The following is a 25600-nucleotide window of genomic DNA, read 5'->3' as shown; positions in this document are numbered from 1 at the left end:
TCTTAGTCAAAGAGGGTAATCATTACTTAGAGACTTAGTCTGAGAGGGCAATGATTACTTAGAGACTTAGTCTGAGAGGGCAGTCTTTGCTTAGAGACTTGTCTGAGAGGGCAGTCATTACTTAGAGACTTAGTCTGAGAGGGCAGTCATTGCTTAGATTCTTAGTTAAAGAGGGCAATCATTACTTAGAGACTTAGTCTGAGAGGGCAGTCATTACTTAGAGACTTAGTCTGAGAGGGCAGTCATTACTTAGAGACTTAGTCTGAGAGGGCAGTCATTACTTAGAGACTTAGTCTGAGAGGGAAATCATTACTTAGAGACTTAGTCTGAGAGGGCAGTCATTACTTAGAGACTTAGTCTGAGAGGGCAGTCATTACTTAGAGACTTAGTCTGAGAGGGCAGTCATTGCTTAGAGACTTAGTCAAAGAGGGCAATCATTACTTAGAGACTTAGTCTGAGAGGGCAGTCATTACTTAGAGACTTAGTCTGAGAGGGCAGTCATTACTTAGAGACTTAGTCTGAGAGGGCAGTCATTACTTAGAGACTTAGTCTGAGAGGGCAGTCATTACTTAGATTCTTAGTCAAAGAGGGCAGTCATTACTTAGAGACTTAGTCAAAGAGGGCAATCATTACTTAGAGACTTAGTCTGAGAGGGCAGTCATTACTTAGATTCTTAGTCTGAGAGGGTAATCATTACTTAGAGACTTAGTCTGAGAGGGCAATCATTACTTAGAGACTTAGTCTGAGAGGGCAATCATTACTTAGAGACTTAGTCTGAGAGGGCAGTCATTGCTTAGATTCTTAGTCAAAGAGGGCAATCATTACTTAGAGACTTAGTCTGAGAGGGCAATCATTACTTAGATACTTAGTCTGAGAGGGCAGTCTTTGCTTAGAGACTTGTCTGAGAGGGCAGTCATTACTTAGAGACTTAGTCTGAGAGGGCAGTCATTACTTAGAGACTTAGTCTGAGAGGGCAGTCATTGCTTAGATTCTTAGTTAAAGAGGGCAATCATTACTTAGAGACTTAGTCTGAGAGGGCAGTCATTACTTAGAGACTTAGTCTGAGAGGGCAGTCATTACTTAGAGACTTAGTCTGAGAGGGCAGTCATTGCTTAGATTCTTAGTCAAAGAGGGCAATCATTACTTAGAGACTTAGTCTGAGAGGGCAGTCATTACTTAGAGACTTAGTCTGAGAGGGCAGTCATTACTTAGAGACTTAGTCTGAGAGGGCAGTCATTACTTAGAGACTTAGTCTGAGAGGGCAGTCATTACTTAGAGACTTAGTCTGAGAGGGCAGTCATTGCTTAGAGACTTAGTCAAAGAGGGCAATCATTACTTAGAGACTTAGTCTGAGAGGGCAGTCATTACTTAGAGACTTAGTGTGAGAGGGCAGTCATTACTTAGAGACTTAGTCAAAGAGGGCAGTCATTACTTAGAGACTTAGTCTGAGAGGGCAGTCATTACTTAGAGACTTAGTCTGAGAGGGCAGTCATTACTTAGAGACTTAGTCAAAGAGGGCAATCATTACTTAGAGACTTAGTCTGAGAGGGCAGTCATTACTTAGATTCTTAGTCTGAGAGGGCAATCATTACTTAGAGACTTAGTCTGAGAGGGCAGTCATTACTTAGAGACTTAGTCAAAGAGGGCAATCATTACTTAGAGACTTAGTCTGAGAGGGCAGTCATTACTTAGAGACTTAGTCTGAGAGGGCAGTCATTACTTAGATTCTTAGTCAAAGAGGGCAGTCATTACTTAGAGACTTAGTCTGAGAGGGCAGTCATTACTTAGAGACTTAGTCAAAGAGGGCAGTCATTACTTAGAGACTTAGTCTGAGAGGGCAGTCATTTGCTTAGATTCTTAGTCAAAGAGGGCAGTTATTACTTATAGACTTAGTCAAAGATGGCAGTCATTACTTAGAGACTTAGTCAAAGATGGCAGTCATTACTTAGAGACTTAGTCTGAGAGGGCAGTCATTACTTAGAGACTTAGTCTGAGAGGGCAGTCATTGCTTAGATTTTTAGTCAAAGAGGGCAGTCATTACTTAGAGACTTAGTCTGAGAGGGCAATAATTACTTAGAGACTTAGTCTGAGAGGGCAGTCATTACTAAGATTCTTAGTCTGAGAGGGTAATCATTACTTAGAGACTAAGTCTGAGAGGGCAATCATTACTTAGAGACTTAGTCAAAGAGGGCAATCATTACTTAGAGACTTAGTCTGAGAGGGCAGTCATTACTTAGAGACTTAGTCTGAGAGGGCAGTTATTACTTAGAGACTTAGTCTGAGAGGGCAGTCATTACGTAGAGACTTAGTCTGAGAGGGCAGTCATTACTTAGAGACTTAGTCTGAGAGGGCAATTATTACTTAGATTCTTAGTCAAAGAGGGCAATCATTACTTAGAGACTTAGTCTGAGAGGGCAGTCAATACTTAGAGACTTAGTCAAAGAGGGCAATCATTACTTAGAGACTTAGTCAAAGAGGGCAGTCATTGCTTAGATTCTTAGTCAAAGAGGGCAGTTATTACTTAGAGACTTAGTCAAAGATGGCAGTCATTACTTAGAGACTTAGTCAAAGATGGCAGTCATTACTTAGAGACTTAGTCTGAGAGGGCAGTCATTACTTAGAGACTTAGTCTGAGAGGGCAGTCATTGCTTAGATTCTTAGTCAAAGAGGGCAGTCATTACTTAGAGACTTAGTCTGAGAGGGCAATCATTACTTAGAGACTTAGTCTGAGAGGGCAGTCATTACTTAGAGACTTAGTCTGAGAGGGTAATCATTACTTAGAGACTAAGTCTGAGAGGGCAATCATTACTTAGAGACTTAGTCAAAGAGGGCAATCATTACTTAGAGACTTAGTCTGAGAGGGCAGTCATTACTTAGAGACTTAGTCTGAGAGGGCAGTTATTACTTAGAGACTTAGTCTGAGAGGGCAGTCATTACTTAAATTCTTAGTCAAAGAGGGCAGTCATTACTTAGAGACTTAGTCTGAGAGGGCAGTCATTACTTAGATTCTTAGTCAAAGAGGGCAATCATTACTTAGAGACTTAGTCTGAGAGGGCAGTCATTACTTAGAGACTTAGTCTGAGAGGGCAGTCATTACTTAGAGACTTAGTCTGAGAGGGCAGTCATTACTTAGAGACTTAGTCTGAGAGGGGCAGTCATTACTTAGAGACTTAGTCTGAGAGGGCAGTCTTACTTAGAGACTTAGTCTGAGAGTGCAGTCATTACTTAGAGACTTAGTCAAAGAGGGCAGTCATTACTTAGAGACTTAGTCTGAGAGGGCAGTCATTACTTAGAGACTTAGTCTTAGAGAGAGGGCAGTCATTACTTAGAGACTTAGAGACAATTAGTCTTAGTCTGAGAGGGCAGTCATTACTTAGAGACTTAGTCTGAGAGGCAATCATTAGTTACAGGTTCTGGGCCACTTATCTGACTTGATATGGATGAATTTACTATGAATAGCTGGGCACCCTAATCTGATATTTTACAGTAGTTATAATCACAGGATGCCGGGTCCCTTACTGATATTAGTAAAGTGAATTAAACACAGGATAGCACTGGGCCCATTTTGTTATGTCGTTGAGTGAATATCTCTGTATTCTGGGCCCCTTTCGGTTAATGTAAAGTGTTTTATCACAGGTTGCTGGGCCCAGCTTTCTGACATTGTTTTGTGTTTAACAAAGGTTGGATGCGGACCCTTCTGACATTCGTATGTGATCTATTTCATCATGATGCAGGGGCCCCTTTACTGACATTTGTAATAAGTGTATAAAAACAGGGATACTGGGTCCCTCCTTTATGACTTTGTCTTGTGTCAATAAACTCATGTTGCTGGGCCCCTTTATGTCATTTGTTTAGTGTATATCACATGGGTACTGGGTCCCTTTCCTGTCATTGTCTAGTGTATTAACACAGGATGCTGGGCCCCTTTCAGTCAACATAGTATGGTGCTATAAACCACATGTTGCTGGGCACCCTTTCTGACATCTGCTATGGTGTATAATCACGGATGCCTGGGCCCCTTTCTGACATTGTTTGGGGTATAAAATCACAGGACTGCTGGGCCCCTTCTATGACATTGTATAGTGTATAACACAGGTAGGATACTCATGGTTCCCCATTTCTCTTCTCGACATTTGTATAGGTTGATAATAAAACACAGGCCCCCATTTCTTTCGACATTGTTCTGATAGAGTGTATAAAGGGGGGGGCTGTTTTTGACAGGATTTACTGGATTTATGGGCCCTTTTTCTGACATTGTATAGTGTATAACACAGGATGCTGGGCCCCTTCTTTCTGACAAATGTTGTATGGTGTTGTATACCACAGGTTACTGGAACCCCTTTCTGACTGAATGTATAAAAGTATTTATGTTTGTTTAACCACAGGATAACTGGGCCCCTTTCTGATTATTGTTTTATAGTGTATAACATGGGATTCCTTTCTGAAATTGTATGGTGTATATAACAAAGGATACTGGAGCCCATTCTGTTATGTTTTAGGGTATTTACAGGTGCGATACTGGGCCTCTTTCTGTACCAGTGTCTAACTGAGTGTATACACAACAGGATACTGGGCCCCTTTCTGGACATTGCTATGGTGCTTTATCAAGGGATATCACCAATGGGTGTCGGTTATTTTAAAGAGTGTATTATACACTGCCCTATTCTGGGGCAGCTGTACAGAGTTTAACCGGGTTATTGTGTTTAGTGTTAGTTTGTATTAGTATAAACACTGGATAGATACGGGGCTTCCCCTGTATGACTGGATCCCCTTAATCTATACGTCCTCACATGTCTATAATGTTGGCAGGGCCCCAGTTTACTGACTCATTGTATAGTATAGTGTATAAACACAGGATACTGGGCCCCTTTCTGACATTGTAAGGTGTATAGTTGACTGGGGGCCCCCCCTTTCTGACATTGTATAAACACAGGATACTGGGCCCCTTTCTGACATTGTATAGTGTATAAACACAGGATACTGGGCCCCCATTTCTGACATTGTATTATAGTGTATAGTTTAAACACAGGATACTGGGGCCCCTTCTTCCTTTTTTATTTGGACATTGTATAGTGTATAACACAGGATACTGGGCCCCTTTCTGACATTGTAAAGTGTATAACACAGGATACTGGGCCCCTTTCTGACATTGTATAGTGTATAACACATTGATGCTGGGCCCCTTTTCTGACATTGTATGGTGTATAAAACACATGATACTGGGCCCCTTTCTGACATTGTATAGTGTATAAAACACAGGATACTGGGCCCCTTTCTGACATTGTAAAGTGTATAAACACAGGATACTGGGCCCTTTCTGACATTGTAAAGTGTATAACACAGGATGCTGGGCCCCTTTCTGACATTGTATAGTGTATAACACAGGATTACTGGGCCCCTTTCTGACATTGTAAAGTGTATAACACAGGATACTGGGCCCCTTTCTGACATTGTATAGTGTATAACACAGGATACTGGGCCCCTTTCTGACATTGTAAAGTGTATAACACAGGATGCTGGGCCCCTTTCTGACATTGTATAGTGTATAACACAGGATACTGGGCCCCTTTCTGACATTGTATAGTGTATAACACGAGGATACTGGGCCCCTTTCTGACATTGTATAGTGTATAACACAGGATACTGGGCCCCTTTCTGACATTGTAAAAGTGTATAAAACAGGATGCTGGGCCCCTTTCTGACATTGTATAGTGTATAACACAGGATGCTGGCCCCTTTCTGATCATTGTAAAGTGTATAACACAGGATACTGGGCCCCTTTCTGACATTGTATAGTGTATAACACAGGATGCTGGGCCCCTTTCTGACATTGTATAGTGTATAACACAGGATACTGGGCCCCTTTCTGACATTGTATAGTGTATAACACAGGATACTGGGCCCCTTTCTGACATTGTATAGTGTATAACACAGGATACTGGGCCCCTTTCTGACATTGTATAGTGTTATAACACAAGGATGTTCTGATATTGTACACAGGATACTGGGCCCCTTTATGACATTGTAAAGTGTATAACACCAGGATGCTGGGCCCCTTTCTGACATTGTAAAGTGTATAACACAGGATACTGGCCCTTTCTGACATTGTATAGTGTATAACACAGGATACTGGGCCCCTTTCTGACATTGTATAGTGTATAACACAGGATGCTGGGCCCCTTTCTGACATTGTATAGTGTATAACACAGGATGCTGGGCCCCTTTCTGACATTGTATAGTGTATTAACACAGGATAACTGGGCCCCTTTCTGACATTGTATAGTGGTATAACACAGGATGCTGGGCCCCTTTCTGACATTGTATAGTGTATAACACAGGATACTGGGCCCCTTTCTGACATTGTATAGTGTATAACACAGGATGCTGGGCCCCTTTCTGACATTGTATAGTGTATAACACAGATACTGGGCCCCTTTCTGACATTGTATAGTGTATAACACAGGATACTGGGCCCCTTTCTGACATTGTAAAGTGTATAACACAGGATGCTGGGCCCCTTTCTGACATTGTATGGTGTATAACACAGGATACTGGGCCCCTTTCTGACATTGTATAGTGTATAACACAGGATGCTGGGCCCCTTTCTGACATTGTAAAGTGTATAACACAGGATACTGGGCCCCTTTCTGATATTGTAAAGTGTATAACACAGGATACTGGGCCCCTTTCTGACATTGTATAGTGTATAACACAGGATACTGGGCCCTTTCTGACATTGATATAAGTGTATAACACAGGATGCTGGGCCCCTTTCTGATATTGTATAAGTGTATAACACAGGATACTGGGCCCCTTTCTGACATTGTATAGTGTATAACACAAGGATACTGGGCCCCTTTCTGACCATTGTATAAGTGTATAACACAGGATGCTGGGCCCCCTTTCTGACATTGTAAGTGTATAACACAGGATACTGGGGCCCCTTTCTGACATTGTATAGTGTATAACACAAGGATACTGGGCCCCTTTCTGGACATTTGTATGGTGTAATAACACAGGATGCTGGGCCCCTTTCTGATTTGTATAGTGTATAACACAGGATACTGGGCCCCTTTCTGACCATTGTACAGTGTATAACACAGGATGCTGGGCCCCTTTCTGACAATTGTAAAGTGTATAACACAGGATGCTACTGGGCCCCTTTCTGACATTGTATAGTGTATAACACAGGATACTGGGCCCCTTTCTGACATTGTATAGTGTATAACACAGGATACTGGGCCCCTTTCTGACATTGTATAGTGTATAAACCCTGGGCCCCTTTCTGACATTGTAAAGTGTATAACACAGGATACTGGGCCCCTTTCTGACATTGTATAGTGTATAACACAGGATTGCTGGGCCCCTTTCTGACATTGTATAGTGTATAACACAGGATACTGGGCCCCTTTCTGACATTGTATAGTGTATAACCAGATGCTGGTCCCCTTTCTGGATAGTGGGCCCCTTTCTGACATTGTATAGTGTATAACACAGGATGCTGGGCCCCTTTCTGACATTGTATAGTGTATAACACAGGATACTGGGCCCCTTTCTGACATTGTATAGTGTATAACACAGGATACTGGGCCCCTTTCTGACATTGTATAGTGTATAACACAGGATACTGGGCCCCTTTCTGACATTGTATAGTGTATAACACAGGATACTGGGCCCCTTTCTGACATTGTATAGTGTATAACACAGGATACTGGGCCCCTTTCTGACATTGTATAGTGTATAACACAGGATACTGGGCCCCTTTCTGACATTGTATAGTGTATAACACAGGATACTGGGCCCCTTTCTTTTGACTGTATAACATTGTATAGTGTATAACACAGGATACCGGGCCCCTTTCTGATATTGTATAGTGTATAACACAGGATACTGGGCCCCTTTCTGATATTGTATAGTGTATAACACAGGATACTGGGCCCCTTTCTGACATTGTATAGTGTATAACACAGGATACTGGGCCCCTTTCTGACATTGTATAGTGTATAACACAGGATGCTGGGCCCCTTTCTGACATTGTATAGTGTTTAACACAGGATGCGGGCCCCTTTCTGACATTGTATAGTGTATAACACAGGATGCCGGGCCCCTTTCTGACATTGTATAGTGTATAACACAGGATGCTGGGCCCCTTTCTGACATTGTATAGTGTATAACACAGGATACTGGGCCCCTTTCTGATATTGTATAGTGTATAACACAGGATGCTGGGCCCCTTTCTGACATTTTATAGTGTATAACACAGGATGCTGGGCCCCTTTCTGACATTGTATAGTGTATAACACAGGATACTGGGCCCCTTTCTGACATTGTATAGTGTATAACACAGGATGCTGGGCCCCTTTCTGACATTGTATAGTGTATAACACAGGATGCTGGGCCCCTTTCTGACATTGTAAGTGTATAACCAGGATGCTGGGCCCCTTTCTGACATTGTATAGTGTATAACACAGGATGCTGGGCCCCTTTCTGACATTGTATAGTGTATAACACAGGATGCTGGGCCCCTTTCTGACATTGTATAGTGTATAACACAGGATGCTGGGCCCCTTTCTGACATTGTATAGTGTATAACACAGGATGCTGGGCCCCTTTCTGACATTGTATAGTGTATAACACAGATGGGCCCCTTTCTGATATTGTATAGTGTATAACACAGGATGCTGGGCCCCTTTCTGACATTGTATAGTGTATAACACAGGATACTGGGCCCCTTTCTGACATTGTATAGTGTATAACACAGGATGCTGGGCCCCTTTCTGACATTGTATAGTGTATAACACAGGATACTGGGCCCCTTTCTGACATTGTATAGTGTATAACACAGGATACTGGGCCCCTTTCTGACATTGTATAGTGTATAACACAGGATACTGGGCCCCTTTCTGACATTGTATAGTGTATAACACAGGATGCTGGGCCCCTTTCTGACATTGTATAGTGTATAACACAGGATACTGGGCCCCTTTCTGACATTGTATAGTGTATAACACAGGATTGCTGGGCCCCTTTCTGACATTGTATAGTGTATAACACAGGATGCTGGGCCCCTTTCTGACATTGTATAGTGTATAACACAGGATGCTGGGCCCCTTCTTTCTGATATTGTAAAGTGTATAACACAGGATGCTGGGCCCCTTTCTGACATTGTATAGTGTATAACACAGGATACTGGGCCCCTTTCTGACATTGTATAGTGTATAACACAGGATACTGGGCCCCTTTCTGACATTGTATAGTGTATAACACAGGATACTGGGCCCCTTTCTGACATTGTATAGTGTATAACACAGGATACTGGGCCCCTTTCTGACATTGTATAGTGTTTAACACAGGATACAGGGCCCCTTTCTGACATTGTACAGAGTTTAACATGGGATACCGGACCCCTTTCTGACATTGTAAAGAGTTTAACGTGGGATACAGGGCCCTTTTCTGACATTGTACTGAGTTTAACACTGGATACTGGGCCCTTTTCTTACATTGTACAGAGTTTAACACGGGATAAAGGGCTGTTTTCTGACATTGTACAGAGTTTACCACAGGATACTGGGCCCCTTTCTGACATTGTACAGAGTTTAACACAGGATACTGTGAAATCATTTATTTTCGTTGGGCTCAATTTTCGTGGATTCTAGAATTTTAAAATTTTGTTGGCTTACAATTCGTGGAGAAGACCTTAAACATTTCTGTTAAAATACAATGTCGACACGTTCACCTGTACTGTCTGATCGCTCAAGCAGAACTAAGCTCTACCACACAACACAGTTACAATTACAAGAGTCGGTACTCAGCCATTGTTTTTACAGATGTGTCCAAGAAAAAATTATCGTGTCACATTGATACAGTCATGATATACTCTATCAATTATTTGTTGGTACATGTAGATGAAGTCTATGAAATTCTGCAAACTATCTTTGAACTTGTCATGCTTGTCCCCGAAATAGACCTTATGCAGTGTGGTAATATATGTATGAACACATAAACTTACATGACATTGGTATAGGTATGTATATTTTCGTGGGGATGTAAATTTGTTGATTTGGGTCAAAAAACGAAATCCACGAAAATTAAACCCCTATGAAAATTAATGATTTCACAGTACTGGGCCCTTTCTGATATTGATTAACCCACACCTGTATATTCTGATTATAATCAGATGACACACCTGTACACCTGTGTAATAATTGTACACCTCTGTAATACCTGTACACACCTACCTGTACACCTGTGTATATTTATTAGCTCACCTGGTCCAAAGGACCGAGGTGAGCTTATGGGATACCGCAGCGTCTGGCGTCCGGCGTCCGGCGTCCGGCGTCCGGCGTCCGGCAACAATCGACTTCTTCTCCATAACTGCTGGTCGGATTTCAATAAAATTTGACTGGTAGCATCCTTATGGGCTACTAACTGAAAATTGTACAAATGATGGGGCTGACCCCCCCAGGGGCCTGAGGGGCGGGGCCAAAAGGGGTCAATTTGGCTATTTCTATATAAAGGACTTCTTCTCAAAAACCAAGCATGGGATAGCACCCATAATGCAATGGTAGCATCCTTATAGGGTGGGGATTCAAAATTGTACAAATGATGGGGCTGAACCCCCGGGGGCGGGGTCAAATGGGGTCAATTTGGCTATTTCCATATAAATGACTTCTTCTCTGAAACTAAGCATGAGATAGCACTCATAATGCAATTGTAGTATCGTTATAGGGTGGGGATTCAAAATTGTACAAATGATGGGGCTGACTCCCGGGGGGGCTGAGGGGCGGGGTCAAAAGGGGTTAATTTGGCTATTTCCATATAAATGACTTCTTCTCTGAAACCAAGCATGGGATAGCACCCATAATGCAATGATATCATCCTTATAGGGTGGGGATTCAAAATTGTACAAATAATGGGGCTGACCCCCCGGGGGCCTGAGGGGCGGGGTCAAAAGGGGCCAATTTGGCTATTTCCATATAAACGACTTCTTCTCTGAAACTAAGTATGGTATAGCACCCATAATGCAATGGTAGCATCCTTATAGGGTGGGGATTCAAAATTGTGCAAATGATAGGGCTGACCCCCCGGGGGCCTGAGGGGCGGGGTCAAAAGGGGTCAATTTGGCTATTTCCATATAAATGACTTCTTCTCTGCAACTAAGCATGGTATAGCACACATTATGCAATGGTAGCATCCTTATAGTGTGGGGATTCAAAATTGTGCAAATGATAGGGCTGACCCCCGGGGGGCCTGAGGGGCGGGGTCAAAAGGGGTCAGTTTGGCTATTTCCATATAAATGACTTCTTCTCTGCAACTAAGCATGGTATAGCACCAATAATGCAATGGTAGCATCCTTGTAGGCTGGGGATTCCAAATTGAGCAAATGATTGGCCTGACCCCCGGGGGCCTGAGGGGCGGGGTCAAAAGTGGTCAATTTCCATATAAATGACTTTTTCTCTGCAACTTAACATGGGATTGCGCTCATAATGCAATGGTTACATCCTTATATGGTTTGGATTCAAAATTTTGCAAATGATGGGGCTGACCCCCCCCTGGAGCCTGAAGGGTGGGGTCAAAAGGGGTCAATTTAGCTATTTCCATATAAACGACGTCTTCTCTGCAACTAAGAATGGAAGAGCACTTATAATGCAATGGTAGCATCCTTATAGGGTTGGGATTTGAAATTGTACAAATGATAGGGCTGACCCCTGGGGCCTTAAACGGCAATAGATGCGAGGTCAAAAAGGTCAATTAGGCTACTATTTTCATATAAATTACTTTGTCTCTGAACCTATGTATTGGATAGCATATTTGTATGGTATCAATAGCATCATTGTATGGTTGTGATTCAAAATTAAACTTTGGGAGTCAATTTTGCTTATTTTTCTAATTGTCAGATTCTTGTGATAATTACTAACAAAAAACCAGGTGAGCGATACAGGCCCTCTGGGCCTCTTGTTTATTTGATATTTTGTAATTACTTGAATATTTTGCTGTGTGTTGTGTAACAGACCGAGTGGGGAGATAGGTAAACGTATACCAGACAAGAAGGGCTTTAAGTTAAGGTAATGATGTATTAGATGTAGCTCTCCTTCTCCAACACAGTCATATTATTATTTCTTTTAGTACTTCATGACTTTAGATATATCCTTTTGTTATATCAATCAGATAGTTCACTCAGTTTCACTCCTAGCTCACTGTAAACCTATCACACCTGTCTCACTGTAAACCTATCACACCTGTCTCACTGTAAACCTATCACACCTGTCTCACTGTAAACCTATCACACCTGTCTCACTGTAAACCTACCACATCTGTCTCACTGTAAACCTATCACACCTGTCTCACTGTAAACCTATCACACCTGTCTTACTGTAAATCTATCACACCTGTCTCACTGTAAACCTATCACACCTGTCTCACTGTAAACCTATCACACCTGTCTCACTGTAAACCTATCACACCTGTCTCACTGTAAACCTATCACACCTGTCTCACTGTAAACCTATCACACCTGTCTCACTGTAAACCTATCACACCTGTCTCACTGTAAACCTACCACACCTGTCTCACTGTAAGTATATCACACCTGTCTCACTGTAAACCTATCACACCTGTCTCACTGTAAACCTATCTCACCTGTCTCACTGTAAACCTATCACACCTGTCTTACTGTAAACCTATCACACCTGTCTCACTGTAAACCTATCACACCTGTCTCACTGTAAACCTACTATACCTGTCTCACTGTAAACCTATCACACCTGTCTCACTGTAAACCTATCACACCTGTCTCACTGTAAACCTATCACACCTGTCTCATTGTAAACCTATCACACCTGTCTAACTGTAAACCTATCACACCTGTCTCACTGTAAACCTGTCACACCTGTCTCACTGTAAACCTATCACACCTGTCTCACTGTAAACCTACCACACCTGTCTCACTGTAAACCTATCACACCTGTCTCACTGTAAACCTATCACATCTATCTCACTGTAAACCTATCACACCTGTCTCACTGTAAACCTATCACACCTGTCTCACTGTAAACCTATCACATCTATCTCACTGTAAACCTATCACACCTGTCTCACTATAAACCTATCACACCTGTCTCACTGTAAACCTATCACACTTGTCTCACTGTACAGGGCTTTTTTTCAGCATGATTTGGGGCTGAAAATCTGCCCCATTCCCCATGGCAAAGCCTCTAAAAAATTTCCCAATTCAACCCTAAAATTTCCCAAAATCAAAGTTTCTTAAAAATTACCCAAAAATATTGCATGAACTTAGTTGGTTAAGGCTTTAAATATTTGTGAATTGGGTTCAGAAAAGTACATAAACTACACTGGAAATAAAAAATCTTTATTGTTATGCTTTATTTCATATTTCATAAATTTCCCAAATCTTGGTTTTGTTGCACATTTTCCCAAAATTCAAAGCCACAGGCCCCATTCCCAAAGCAGTGAGAAAAAGCCCTGCTGTAAATCTACCATGTTTTTCCTCAGTCTCACACCAAAATGAATTGTATTATAAGATAAGTGCTAACCATGTAGTCTAGATATATATACAATCCATTTTCATTGGCTAATGCAATAAATAGCATATCGACTCAGTCTCATCAAGTCAGTATTGTGACGTCACTCCCAGGTCAATATTGCGATTGTTATGTCTCAAAAGTTAAATGTTGAGTTCTTCAGAAAGATATAGTGGAGCCATTCGTCATGCATTTCTTTAATATTCATCAAGAAGCTAGCTTTTTTAAAACAATTATCTTTGGACATATGGTATTATATTATCCTTGTAGAATCTTTATTTAAAAAATGACCTGAGGCTATCCATAATTATATATATTATATTTTGACAGGGATCAATCTAGCTCTGATTTATTACCGTTAATGGGTAAATTTCCCCTCAAGGAATGAATTCCCCTCAGGCCTAAAATTCCCCTGAAGATTTAAAAATTCCCCATTTGAAGCTAAAAAAATGACCGTTTTTGTTACACAATTTCCCCTGTGACTTATTTTTCATTAATTAGGGCTTTTCACCATGTGGTGAAAAGACCTATTGTTTTTTATTATTATTATTATTATTACAAGCTAACCGATATTTACATAATATATAATTCATTTTTCGCAATTTTTAGTCATGTGGACATGACGTACATAGCAATTATTTTACATGATGAATAATTTGCGTGCCCCTGTGCTTGGGCTGAGGTGACCAATATTACATTTCACGGTCCCAGAATAGCAGTTGAGATGGGTTGTTTTTATCTTGTATACGCTTTCCTTCCACATATTCATAATTCTAAATATAATTGTCGAAGACAGATATATCTGGATCAAATTATCGATGAAAAGTTACATAATACATTTGTATAAGACAACTATCGAGTGCATTGTGGGTAGCGCTAGCCTAGGACGTCTCCTTGCAGGCGTTATATGAAATTTTCAAATTAGTATTTGCCTAGATGTAATAAATGATTTGTTTTAATGTCCAGGAGACAGGAGTTATCTCGTCTTTCTGTGTCAACACCAAAATAAAACTAACAGACCAAGGATTTATAAGTGAGAGATATATGTCCTTGTAACAGACCTATTCAAGGATACGTCCTGGCCTACTGTAAGATACTGACGGTGTATCCGATGGAAATCCTCAGATATATAATTATTTATTTTTGTAGTAATAGCTACATGTACATGTAGCCCTCACCAGATTTTGTGAATAGTTTGAATAGGCATGTTTGCATGATATATTACAAAAAAAAAAAAATAAATAAAAAAAAAAAATTAAAAAAAAATGCCACCGGTGGTGAGAATCGAAAGATAAGAAGATCTGCACGGTAACACTAAGCCAGATTTCTGCTTTTTTATATACAGTGATTTTTTTATAAGAAGCAGATAACATTGTTATTTTTTTGATGATGTATGATTTAGTATTTCCTAATAGGAAATATAAAAATTTGTAAATGTAATGTGCATGTAGCTGTTGTTTCAGCATGAAGAAAAGTGAAAAAATGATAATAACACATTGATCACAAATCACAAAGTTTTTTGTTGTTCTTTAATACACCTGGTATACAATAATCTTTGTTATTTTATTGATTTTTTTTCTGAAATGCTCGAACGTCGGTGAAGACACCCCCTGAGAGGAATGAGTTAGATTTCGCCGAGACGAAGCACAGGCTCGTGTTACGTTGATACGGAGAAAACGACAGTTTATATTTTATACCGTGGAATATCAAAGTTATATGCAATGGGGAATTGTACAATGCAATTTTTTTAGATTATATCTTTCTACTGCGTATGCATCGTAAAATTCTACTAAGTTGCATGAAAATACAATGCACAGTCGATGTCGGGAACAGATCCGATTTGATGCATTCAACTCAAATATAAAAAATGAATTTATGCTATTGCCGAATTTGTTTGGAATAAAGATAGTCTTAAGTCTTCAAATATCGCTTCTTTTTTAATGAATAAGAAGAAAAAATCACGATAGTTGCTCGCAACCCAGTGGTACCGCGGTTTCATCGGTTTTCGACGGTGAAAGACCCAAAGAGATTTTTTACACACAATGTCAAACATATTCAATGCGAATCATTAATTATATGTTTCAGAAGCATGTTAATGATGTTTTTGTGCAATATTTCATGAATTTCATCTACTAAACGAAGCACTGTATCCACAAACGCTGTAAGATTGAAATTGTAGCCTACGTAGGCCTACTGTTTCTTTTTCATTTTGTCAAAGTGACGTTTAAATGATGAAATGTTTCACGATAAAGTAACACTATTATTTAAAACTATGTTAAGCTGTATATGAGTGCAAATTGCCACCATAATACCACAAATAAATGCTTATTCAATCCTTCAAAACGTCAGCTTGCAAGATCGAATCACCCGGGCTCATAGAGGACAAAAAAGTTACGTCATTGGAATGTTCGGGATCAAATCGTCAAATTTAGAAATGGTAATCAGAATAAAGAAATTAATCATTTATTTACTCATATCGCAATATTTTCATATCGCAACTGTTACAGGAAATTCTTATTACCTGGTATCGAGTTCTATGCCTGGTTAATCTCGATATTAGTGCTGAAAATATCTGGTTTATTGATATTGTTCCGCTACTTTTGTTGAGTTTGAATTCGCAAATTCGAAGGGCGTCAGAACGCTTGTTTTCAACCGGAATCAACACCGTAGGGATAAAGACCTTCCAAGGGAATTTTTGCATCGGGGGAACAGGTACATAAAAAGTTGATTTTCTCAAAAAGTAAGAAAAATAAAATACATTAATTTTGCTGGAACACTAAAAAAATAATTCTGAATTCGGAACAGTTGGAATTATGAAGATACCTCTAACAGTATTTTTATTATTATTAGTATATATTATGTAAGTAATTATTCTACACTTTTTTGTGTCCAAAAGATCTTCAAAATGGTAAGAGGTATGCCAATTGCCTTATTGTTATATTGTATGGCATGGGTTGAAGTGGTGACCGCAACGTTTTTAAGTAGGTCAAAAATCCAAGATGGCCGCCATAACGTCATACCTAAAAAGTTTAAAACAGCCACAACTCAAAAACCGTTCAAGATACAGCAAATATTTTTGATGTTTTATGTAAATCGTATAAAAGACTAACTTTTATTCAATTACAGCAATTAGGTCAAAGGTCAAACAAAAAAGTTCGCTATGGGGTCAAAGTTCACAAATTTTTATTTTTTTGATTTTGCAAAATTTCTTTTTACACATCGATGCAGAATGTCATTCTGATGAATTTGGTGTCTTTTATTTTTCGGTAGCACTTCTGGTTAATGCTGTATGCCATTTTGAACAATCCTTTGATCTTTGCTAAATTCCCGCCAAAATGTTTAACATTATATATTACCGAACTGAATGACTAATATAGTCTGCAATTGCAATAGAAAAGAACCCAATAATGTTCTCTAACGTTTGATATGATTTTCATCTTCATCAAAAAAACAAAATGGCCGCTATGACGTCATATCTTAAAATTTAAAAATGCTTATAACTCACTAAGAGTTCTTTTCACAGATTTCATCCAATGATATTTTTTGCAGATAATCTTAAGCGTAAACTTTTTCTTATGTTATCACAAAAAATGGCGACTTCCTGTTTTCGGTAAGAGTCAAATGTTAAAGGTCCTGTTTTTAACAATAAACATGAAAACTTTTCTCCTGAAGTTCTGTAAGGTCTAGGATCTTCATATTTCATATATAAGATGTCCAGGGGATGGGCTATAAAGTCAGATACTAGGAATGACCTTGACCCATATTCAAGGTCATATGAGTCAAATATGTTCAAATCTTTAAATGACTCAACAATAACCAAAATGACAAGAGTCTAAATACGTTCAAGGTCACAGGGGTCCAGAGTTTAAATAAACATACCGAGGTATATATACCTAACAACACCGCAAGTCAGATGACGTTAAGGCGCATTGGATCTCGTTATCATTTGCTCGAATGAATTTGGAAATATGAATTGGATTAAGATGAGAGTTCTCTTCGGCTGATCAAACTTCATGCAGATCTTCACTAAAACACTTTTATTCAGGGCTGAAAGTTAAGGTCATTTATTGGTTACAACTTCAAAACCCATGCATTACCTAGTTCTTAACTTACCTGGCAATGACGGTATTGTAAACTAAATATAGTGAAAAGCCCGCCAAATTGTCTATGACAGTTTCTAGTTTTTTATACTTTTGTTTGCAAATTTCTTCATATTTATTATATAGCTACTGTATATTTTATGGTAAACTCAAATTTTTCATTATTGAGCTTAAAATTTTGCTTTACTAAATCTGAAAATAAAATTAGTTGTTTTACAGTACTTTTTCGTCAAAATGTATATATATATTTGGACATAAATAAGAAGATTCAAATTCCCAAACTTTTCCCCTATTTTGAAAAAAGAGTAGTTTCCCCCAAAACCTAGATTGATCCCTGATTGATATCTGATGTTTTATATATTGATATCTGATGTTTATATATTGATATCTGATGTTTATATATTGATTTCTGATGTTTATATATTGATATCTGATGTTTATATATTGATATCTGATGTTTATATATTGATATCTGATGTTTATATATTGATATTGATGTTTATCTGATGTTTAGATATTGATATCTGATGTTTAGATATTGATATCTGATGTTTATAAATCAATATCTGATGTTTATAAATCAATATCTGATGTTTATATATTGATATCTGATGTTTATATATTGATATCTGATGTTTATATATTGATATCTGATGTTTATATATTGATATCTGATGTTTATATATTGATATCTGATGTTTATATATTGATATCTGATGTTTAGATATTGATATCTGATGTTTATAAATCAATATCTGATGTTTATATATTGATATCTGATGTTTATATATTGATATCTGATGTTTATAAATCAATATCTGATGTTTATAAATACTGATTTTAAATCAATATCTGATGTTTATATATTGATATCTGATGTTTATATATTGATATCTGATGTTTATAAATTGAATATCTGATGTTTATATATTGATATCTGATGTTTATATATTGATATCTGATGTTTAATATTGATATCTGATGTTTATATAAATCAATATCTGATGTTTATATATTGATATCTGATGTTTATATATTGATATCTGATGTTTATATATTGATATCTGATGTTTATAAATCAATATCTGATGTTTATATATTGATATCTGATGTTTATATATTGATATCTGATGTTTATATATTGATATCTGATGTTTATATATTGATATCTGATGTTTATATATTGATATCTGATGTTTATAAATCAATATCTGATGTTTATAAATCAATATCTGATGTTTATATATTGATATCTGATGTTTATATATTGATATCTGATGTTTATAAATCAATATCTGATGTTTATATATTGATATCTGATGTTTATATATTGATATCTGATGTTTATATATTGATATCTGATGTTTATAAATTGATATCTGATGTTTATATATTGATATCTGATGTTTATATATTGATATCTGATGTTTATATATTGATATCTGATGTTTATATTGATATCTGATGTTTATATAATTGATATCTGATGTTTATAAATTAATATCTGATGTTTATAAATCAATATCTGATGTTTATATATTGATATCTGATGTTTATAAATCAATATCTGATGTTTATAAATCAATATCTGATGTTTATATCAATATCTGATGTTTATATATTGATATCTGATGTTTATAAATCAATATCTGATGTTTATAAATCAATATCTGATGTTTATATATTGATATCTGATGTTTATATATTGATATCTGATGTTTATATATTGATATCTGATGTTTATAAATCAATATCTGATGTTTATAAATCAATATCTGATGTTTATATATTGATATCTGATGTTTATAAATCAATATCTGATGTTTATATATTGATATCTGATGTTTACATATTGATATCTAATAATGTTATAGTCAATGTTTACCAATGATAACTCACCATGACATACAGTACAATATAGATAATACTAGAAAATATTTAGAATTTTAAAATGTGTTTTTGTATCCCTTGTTTTTTTTAAATTTTTTATTATCTGATCATTTCAGTATTAATACTAGGTTTTGGTATGCTGTATATTCTAAGGCAATATGTTAAATTGTTATAGGAATGGTAGGCTGACCCCTGCTTCGTCTGTTTTTATTACACGTGAGGAATCTCCGAAGAAGGTCAATCATTGTATAAAGAATCCATTCAAGCATTCAGTGAATGACTCCACTGACGTCTTAAACATTGTAAGTATATATGTGTTTACTTAGGAAACTCTGGAGTGATGGACATACATATCAGTTATAGGGTCCATTGAGACATTTGTCTTGTAATTAAATAGGGTCCAGTTTCAGCAGACATTTGTCTTGTATCAGTTAGAAGGGTCCAGTTTCAGGAGAATTTGTCTTGTATCAGTTTCAGTTCAGCAGACATTTGTCTTGTATCAGTTAGATAGGGTCCAGTTTCAGCAGACATTTGTCTTGTATCAGTTAGATAGGGTCCAGTTTCAGCAGACATTTGTCTTGTATCAGTTAGATAGGGTCCAGTTTCAGCAGACATTTGTCTTGTATCAGTTAGATAGGGTCCAGTTTCAGCAGACATTTGTCTTGTATCAGTTAGATAGGGTCCAGTTTCAGCAAACAATGGATTTAAGCTGCACTTACCATATTTGCTTTTGTTGCTTCAGGTAAAAAAAACGAAAACTATGAAAATTAAACTCCTACGGAATACATATTTCACAACATGAAAAGTTCCATATATTTATTGTGAACATATGTTGATGTAGAAACCTTTATTACCCAGGACCTTCCAGAGTGATGAGAAAAAACCATAGTGACATGTGTACATTGTTTTTTTGTGACAGGAGAAGGGAAAGTCACCCGATCGCTGTAAAACACCGTCTGGAGATATGAAGCAGAGAACTACATTTGCTACCTTCCATATGGGGAAGGTGCTTGCCAAAAGTAACACAGAAAGTCCTCCCAAGAAACAGGGAAAACTACTGAAGGGAAAGTAAGTGTTTAGTCAGGGACTGGGGTATCTATTGTCAGGGACTGGGGTATCTATTGTCAGGGACTGGGGTATCTATCGTCAGGGACTGGGGTATCTATTGTCAGGGACTGGGGTATCTATTGTCAGGGACTGGGGTATCTATTGTCAGGGACTGGGGTATCTATTGTCAGGGACTGGGGTATCTATTGTCAGGGACTGGGGTATCTATTGTCAGGGAGTGTCCTTGAGGTGTCTACTGTGTGATGTCAGGGACTGGGGTATCTATTGTCAGGGAGTGTCCTTGAGGTGTATACTGTGTGATGTCAGGGACTGTCCTTGAGGTGTATACTGTGTGATGTCAGGGACTGTCCTTGAGGTGTATACTGTGTGATGTCGGGGACTGTCCTTGAGGTGTATACTGTTAGATGTCAGGGAATGTCCTTGAGGTGTATACTGTGTGATGTCAGGGACTGTCCTTGAGGTGTATACTGTTAAATGTCAGGAACTGTCCTTGAGGTGTGTATTGTGTGATGTCAGGGACAGTCCTTGAGGTGTATACTGTTAGATGTCAGGGACTGTCCTTGAGGTGTATACTGTGTGATGTCAGAGGCTGTCCTTGAGGTGTGTACTGTTAGATGTCAGGAACTGTCCTTGAGGTGTGTATTGTGTGATGTCAGGGACTGTCCTTGAGGTGTGCACTGTGTGATGTCAGGGACTGTCCTTGAGGTGTGTACTGTATGATGTCTGGGACTGTCCTTGAGGTGTGTACTGTGTGATGTCAGGGACTGTCCTTGAGGTGTGTACTGTGTGATGTCAGGGACTGTCCTTGAGGTGTGTACTGTGTGATGTCAGGGACTGTCCTTGAGATGTGTATGTACTGTGTGATGTCAGGGACTGTCCTTGAGGTGTGTACTATGTGATGTCAGGGACTGTCCTTGAGGTGTGTACTATGTGATGTCAGGGACTGTCCTTGAGGTGTGTACTGTGTGATGTCAGGGACTGTCCTTGAGAAGTGTAAGTACTGTGTGATGTCAGGGACTGTCCTTGAGGTGTGTACTGTGTGATGTCAGGGACTGTCCTTGAGGTGTGTACTGTGTGATGTCAGGGACTGTCCTTGAGGTGTGTACTGTGTGATGTCAGGGACTGTCCTTGAGATGTGTAAGTACTGTGTGATGTCAGGGACTGTCCTTGAGGTGTGTACTGTGTGATGTCAGGGAATGTCCTTGAGGTGTGTAAGTACTGTGTGATGTCAGGGACTGTCCTTGAGGTGTGTACTGTGTGATGTCAGGGACTGTCTACTTTGTGATGTCAGGGACTGTCCTTGAGGTGAGTACTGTGTGATGTCAGGGACTGTCCTTGAGGTGTGTTCTGTGTGATGTCAGGGACTGTCCTTGAGGTGTGTTCTGTGTGAGGTCAGGGACTGTCCTTGAGGTGTGTACTGTGTGATGCCAGGGACTGTCCTTGAGGTGTGTTCTGTGTGATGTCAGGGACTGTCCTTGAGGTGTGTACTGTGTGATGTCAGGGACTGTCCTTGAGGTGTGTACTGTGTGATGCCAGGGACTGTCCTTGATGTGTGTTCTGTGTGATGTCAGGGACTGTCCTTGAGATGTGTACTGTGTGATGTCAGGGACTGTCCTTGAGGTGTGTACTGTGTGATGTCAGAGACTGTCCTTGAGGTGTGTACTGTGTGATGTCAGGGACTGTCCTTGAGGTGTGTACTGTGTGATGTCAGGGACTGTCTTGACTGTGTGATGTCAGGGACTGTCCTTTGAGGTGTGTACTGTGTGATGTCAGGGACTGTCCTTGAGGTTTGTGTTCTGTGTGATGTCAGGGACTGTCCTTGAGGTGTGTAAGTACTGTGTGATGTCAGGGACTGTCCTTGAGGTGTGTATGTCTGTGTGATGTCAGGGACTGTCCTGGGTGTGACTGTGTGATGTCAGGGACTGTCCTGTGTGAGGGACTGTCCTTGAGGGGTACTGTGTGATGTCAGGACTGTCTTGAGGTGTGTACTGTGTGATGTCAGGGAGGTTGTCTGTGTGATGTCAGGGACTGTGAGGTGGTGTACTGTGTGATGTCAGGGACTAGGTGTGTCTGTGTGATGTCAGGGACTGTCCTTGAGGTGTGTACTGTGTGATGTCAGGGACTGTCCTTGAGGTGTGTACTGTGTGATGTCAGGGACTGTCCTTGAGGTGTGTACTGTGTGATGTCAGGGACTGTCCTGAGGTGTGTACTGTGTGATGTCAGGGACTGTCCTTGAGGTGTGTACTGTGTGATGTCAGGGACTGTCCTTGAGGTGTGTAAGTACTGTGTGATGTCAGGGACTGTCCTTGAGGTGTGTACTGTGTGATGTCAGGGACTGTCCTTGAGGTGAGTACTGTGTGATGTCAGGGACTGTCCTTGAGGTGTGTTCTGTGTGATGTCAGGGACTGTCCTTGAGGTGTGTTCTGTGTGAGGTCAGGGACTGTCCTTGAGGTATGTACTGTGTGATGCCAGGGACTGTCCTTGAGGTGTGTTCTGTGTGATGTCAGGGACTGTCCTTGAGGTGTGTACTGTGTGATGTCAGGGACTGTCCTTGAGGTGTGTACTGTGTGATGCCAGGGACTGTCCTTGATGTGTGTTCTGTGTGATGTCAGGGACTGTCCTTGAGATGTGTACTGTGTGATGTCAGGGACTGTCCTTGAGGTGTGTACTGTGTGATGTCAGAGACTGTCCTTGAGGTGTGTACTGTGTGATGTCAGGGACTGTCCTTGAGGTGTGTACTGTGTGATGTCAGGGACTGTCTACTGTGTGATGTCAGGGACTGTCCTTGAGGTGTGTACTGTGTGATGTCAGGGACTTTCCTTGAGGTTTGTTCTGTGTGATGTCAGGGACTGTCCTTGAGGTGTGTACTGTGTGATGTCAGGGACTGTCCTTGAGGTGTGTACTGTGTGATGTCAGGGACTGTCCCTCAGGTCTCTATCAATGTCTTTATATCAAGGTCCGGTTGTTCAAAGCATGATTAGTGAAATTTTCATTTCTTGTTTACTTCAAAATTTGTGATTGATATGGAATGACATATAGAAACAATGATTTGAGCATTTTAAGTTTTGTGTTGATTTTCATTGTAGTACTTCTCGACCTGTCTCTGAACAGCGTGGAAGGTAACATTTTATCTGGCATGTGTTCCGTCTCACCTGTGACATAACTGGTCAGACATTCGTATGACACAGAACTGACCACTGAAATGTCCTCATCACTTTCTGACACTTTATAAATCAAATCTAATTCTAAAATTTTATTTTTGTTTTAAACCCATCCTGTTTGTCTGTTCTTTAAAATGAATAGAGAGGGAGGGAAGTAGTGTAAGGGGAAATGGATCTCACTTGTGGGTGGAGGGGATTTTACTCAGGAGAAGGAGCAAGGGGTTTGACACAAGAGGGAGGGAAATAGATCTCACTTGTGGGGGGAGGGGATTTTACTCAAGGGAAGGAGCAAGGGGTTTGACTCAAGGGTGAGGGAAATAGATCTCACTTGTGGGGGGAGGGGATTTTACTCAAGGGAAGGAGCAAGGGGTTTGACTCAAGGGGGAGGGAAATGGAGTTCATTTGTGGGGGGAGGGGAGCAAGTGGTTTGACTCAAGGGGGAGAGAAATAGATTTCACTTGTTGGGGGAGAGGAGCAAGTGGTTTGACTCAAGGGGGAGGGAAATAGATCTCACTTGTGGGGGGAGGGGATTTTACTCAAGGGAAGGAGCAAGGGATTCGACTCAAGGGTGAGGGAAATAGATTTCACTTGTGAGGGGAGGGGATCTTACTCAAGGGAAGGAGCAAGGGGTTTGACTCAAGGGTGAAGGAAATAGATTTCATTTTTGAAGAGAGGGGATTTTACTCAAGGGAAGGAGCAAGGGGTTTCACTCAAGGGGAGGGAAATGGATTTCACTTGTAGGGAAGGGGATTTTACTTAAGGAAAAGAGCTAAAGGTTTAACTCAAGGGGGAGGGAAATAGATTTCATTTGTGAGGGGAGGGGATTTTACTCAAGGGAAGGAGCAAGGGGTTTGACTCAAGGGGGAGGGAAATGGAGTTCATTTGTGGGGGAGGGGAGCAAGTGGTTTGCCTCAAGGGGGAGAGAAATGGATTTCACTTGTGGGGGGAGAGGAGCAAGTGGTTTGACTCAAGGGGGAGGGAAATAGATTTCACTTGTGAAGGGAGGGGATTTTACTCAAGGGAAGGAGCAAGGGGTTTGACTCAAGGGGGAGGGAAATACATTTCACTTGTGAGGGGAGGGGATTTTACTTAAGGGAAGGAGCAAGGGGTTTGACTCAAGGGGGAGGGAAATGGATTTCACTTGTGAGGGGAGGGAATTTTACTCAAGGGAAGGAGTAAGGGGTTTGACTCAAAGGGGAGGGAAATGGATTTCACTTGTAGAGAAGGGGATTTTATTCAAGGGAAGGAGCAAGGGGTTTGACTCAAAGGGGAGGGAAATAGATTTCACTTGTGGAGAAGGGGATTTTACTCAAGGGAAGGAGCAAAGGGTTTGACTCAAGGGGGAGGGGAAATGGATTTCACTTGTAAGGGAAGGGGATTTTACTTAAGGGAAGGAGCAAACTGGGTTTGACTCATGGAAGGTAAAATTAATCTGGCCAATGTCTCTACTTGGGGTACATGGTAAAGGGAATTGTATTTGTATGTGCCTATAGATATCCCATGTTCCTGTAATAAATAAACAAACAGTAATTTTAAACAGTTCACAGCACTGTTGTATTAGCATGAGATTTCATTGATCAAATTGGATCTAAATTTAAATACATCAGCTTATATAATAATGAGTTAAATCCTAGTTTAATGTCACTGGTTTATGGCATTGAAGGTAATAATAAAGACATTAGGTGAATTGGCAAACAATGTGTAACTAATCTGACCTGACCAAAAAAAAACATTGGTCTGATCCATCTACTTGACACATGCCTATTCCCCCACCTAACATGTATGACCATGTACAGACTGGACAGGTAAAGTTGCTGTTTAATCTACAGTTCCTACACAC

General features: G+C 39.8%; 1 protein-coding gene across 1 annotated transcript in view; it reads left to right on the top strand.

Annotated features, from left to right (window-relative positions):
* The window catches only part of LOC138322342 (uncharacterized), a 50282-nt gene that overhangs the window by 4773 nt on the left and 19909 nt on the right, over positions 1-25600 (top strand). The window contains exons 4-7 of the mRNA XM_069266380.1: positions 12012-12065; positions 19707-19833; positions 20451-20599; positions 23686-23718. Of these exons, the coding sequence (XP_069122481.1) occupies positions 12012-12065; positions 19707-19833; positions 20451-20599; positions 23686-23718 (363 nt within the window). The remainder of the gene's footprint in view (positions 1-12011; positions 12066-19706; positions 19834-20450; positions 20600-23685; positions 23719-25600) is intronic.

Source organism: Argopecten irradians, chromosome 4 (assembly GCF_041381155.1).
Source record: "Argopecten irradians isolate NY chromosome 4, Ai_NY, whole genome shotgun sequence".
Lineage (NCBI taxonomy): Eukaryota > Metazoa > Mollusca > Bivalvia > Pectinida > Pectinidae > Argopecten > Argopecten irradians.
This window is presented reverse-complemented; position numbering and strand designations above follow the sequence as displayed.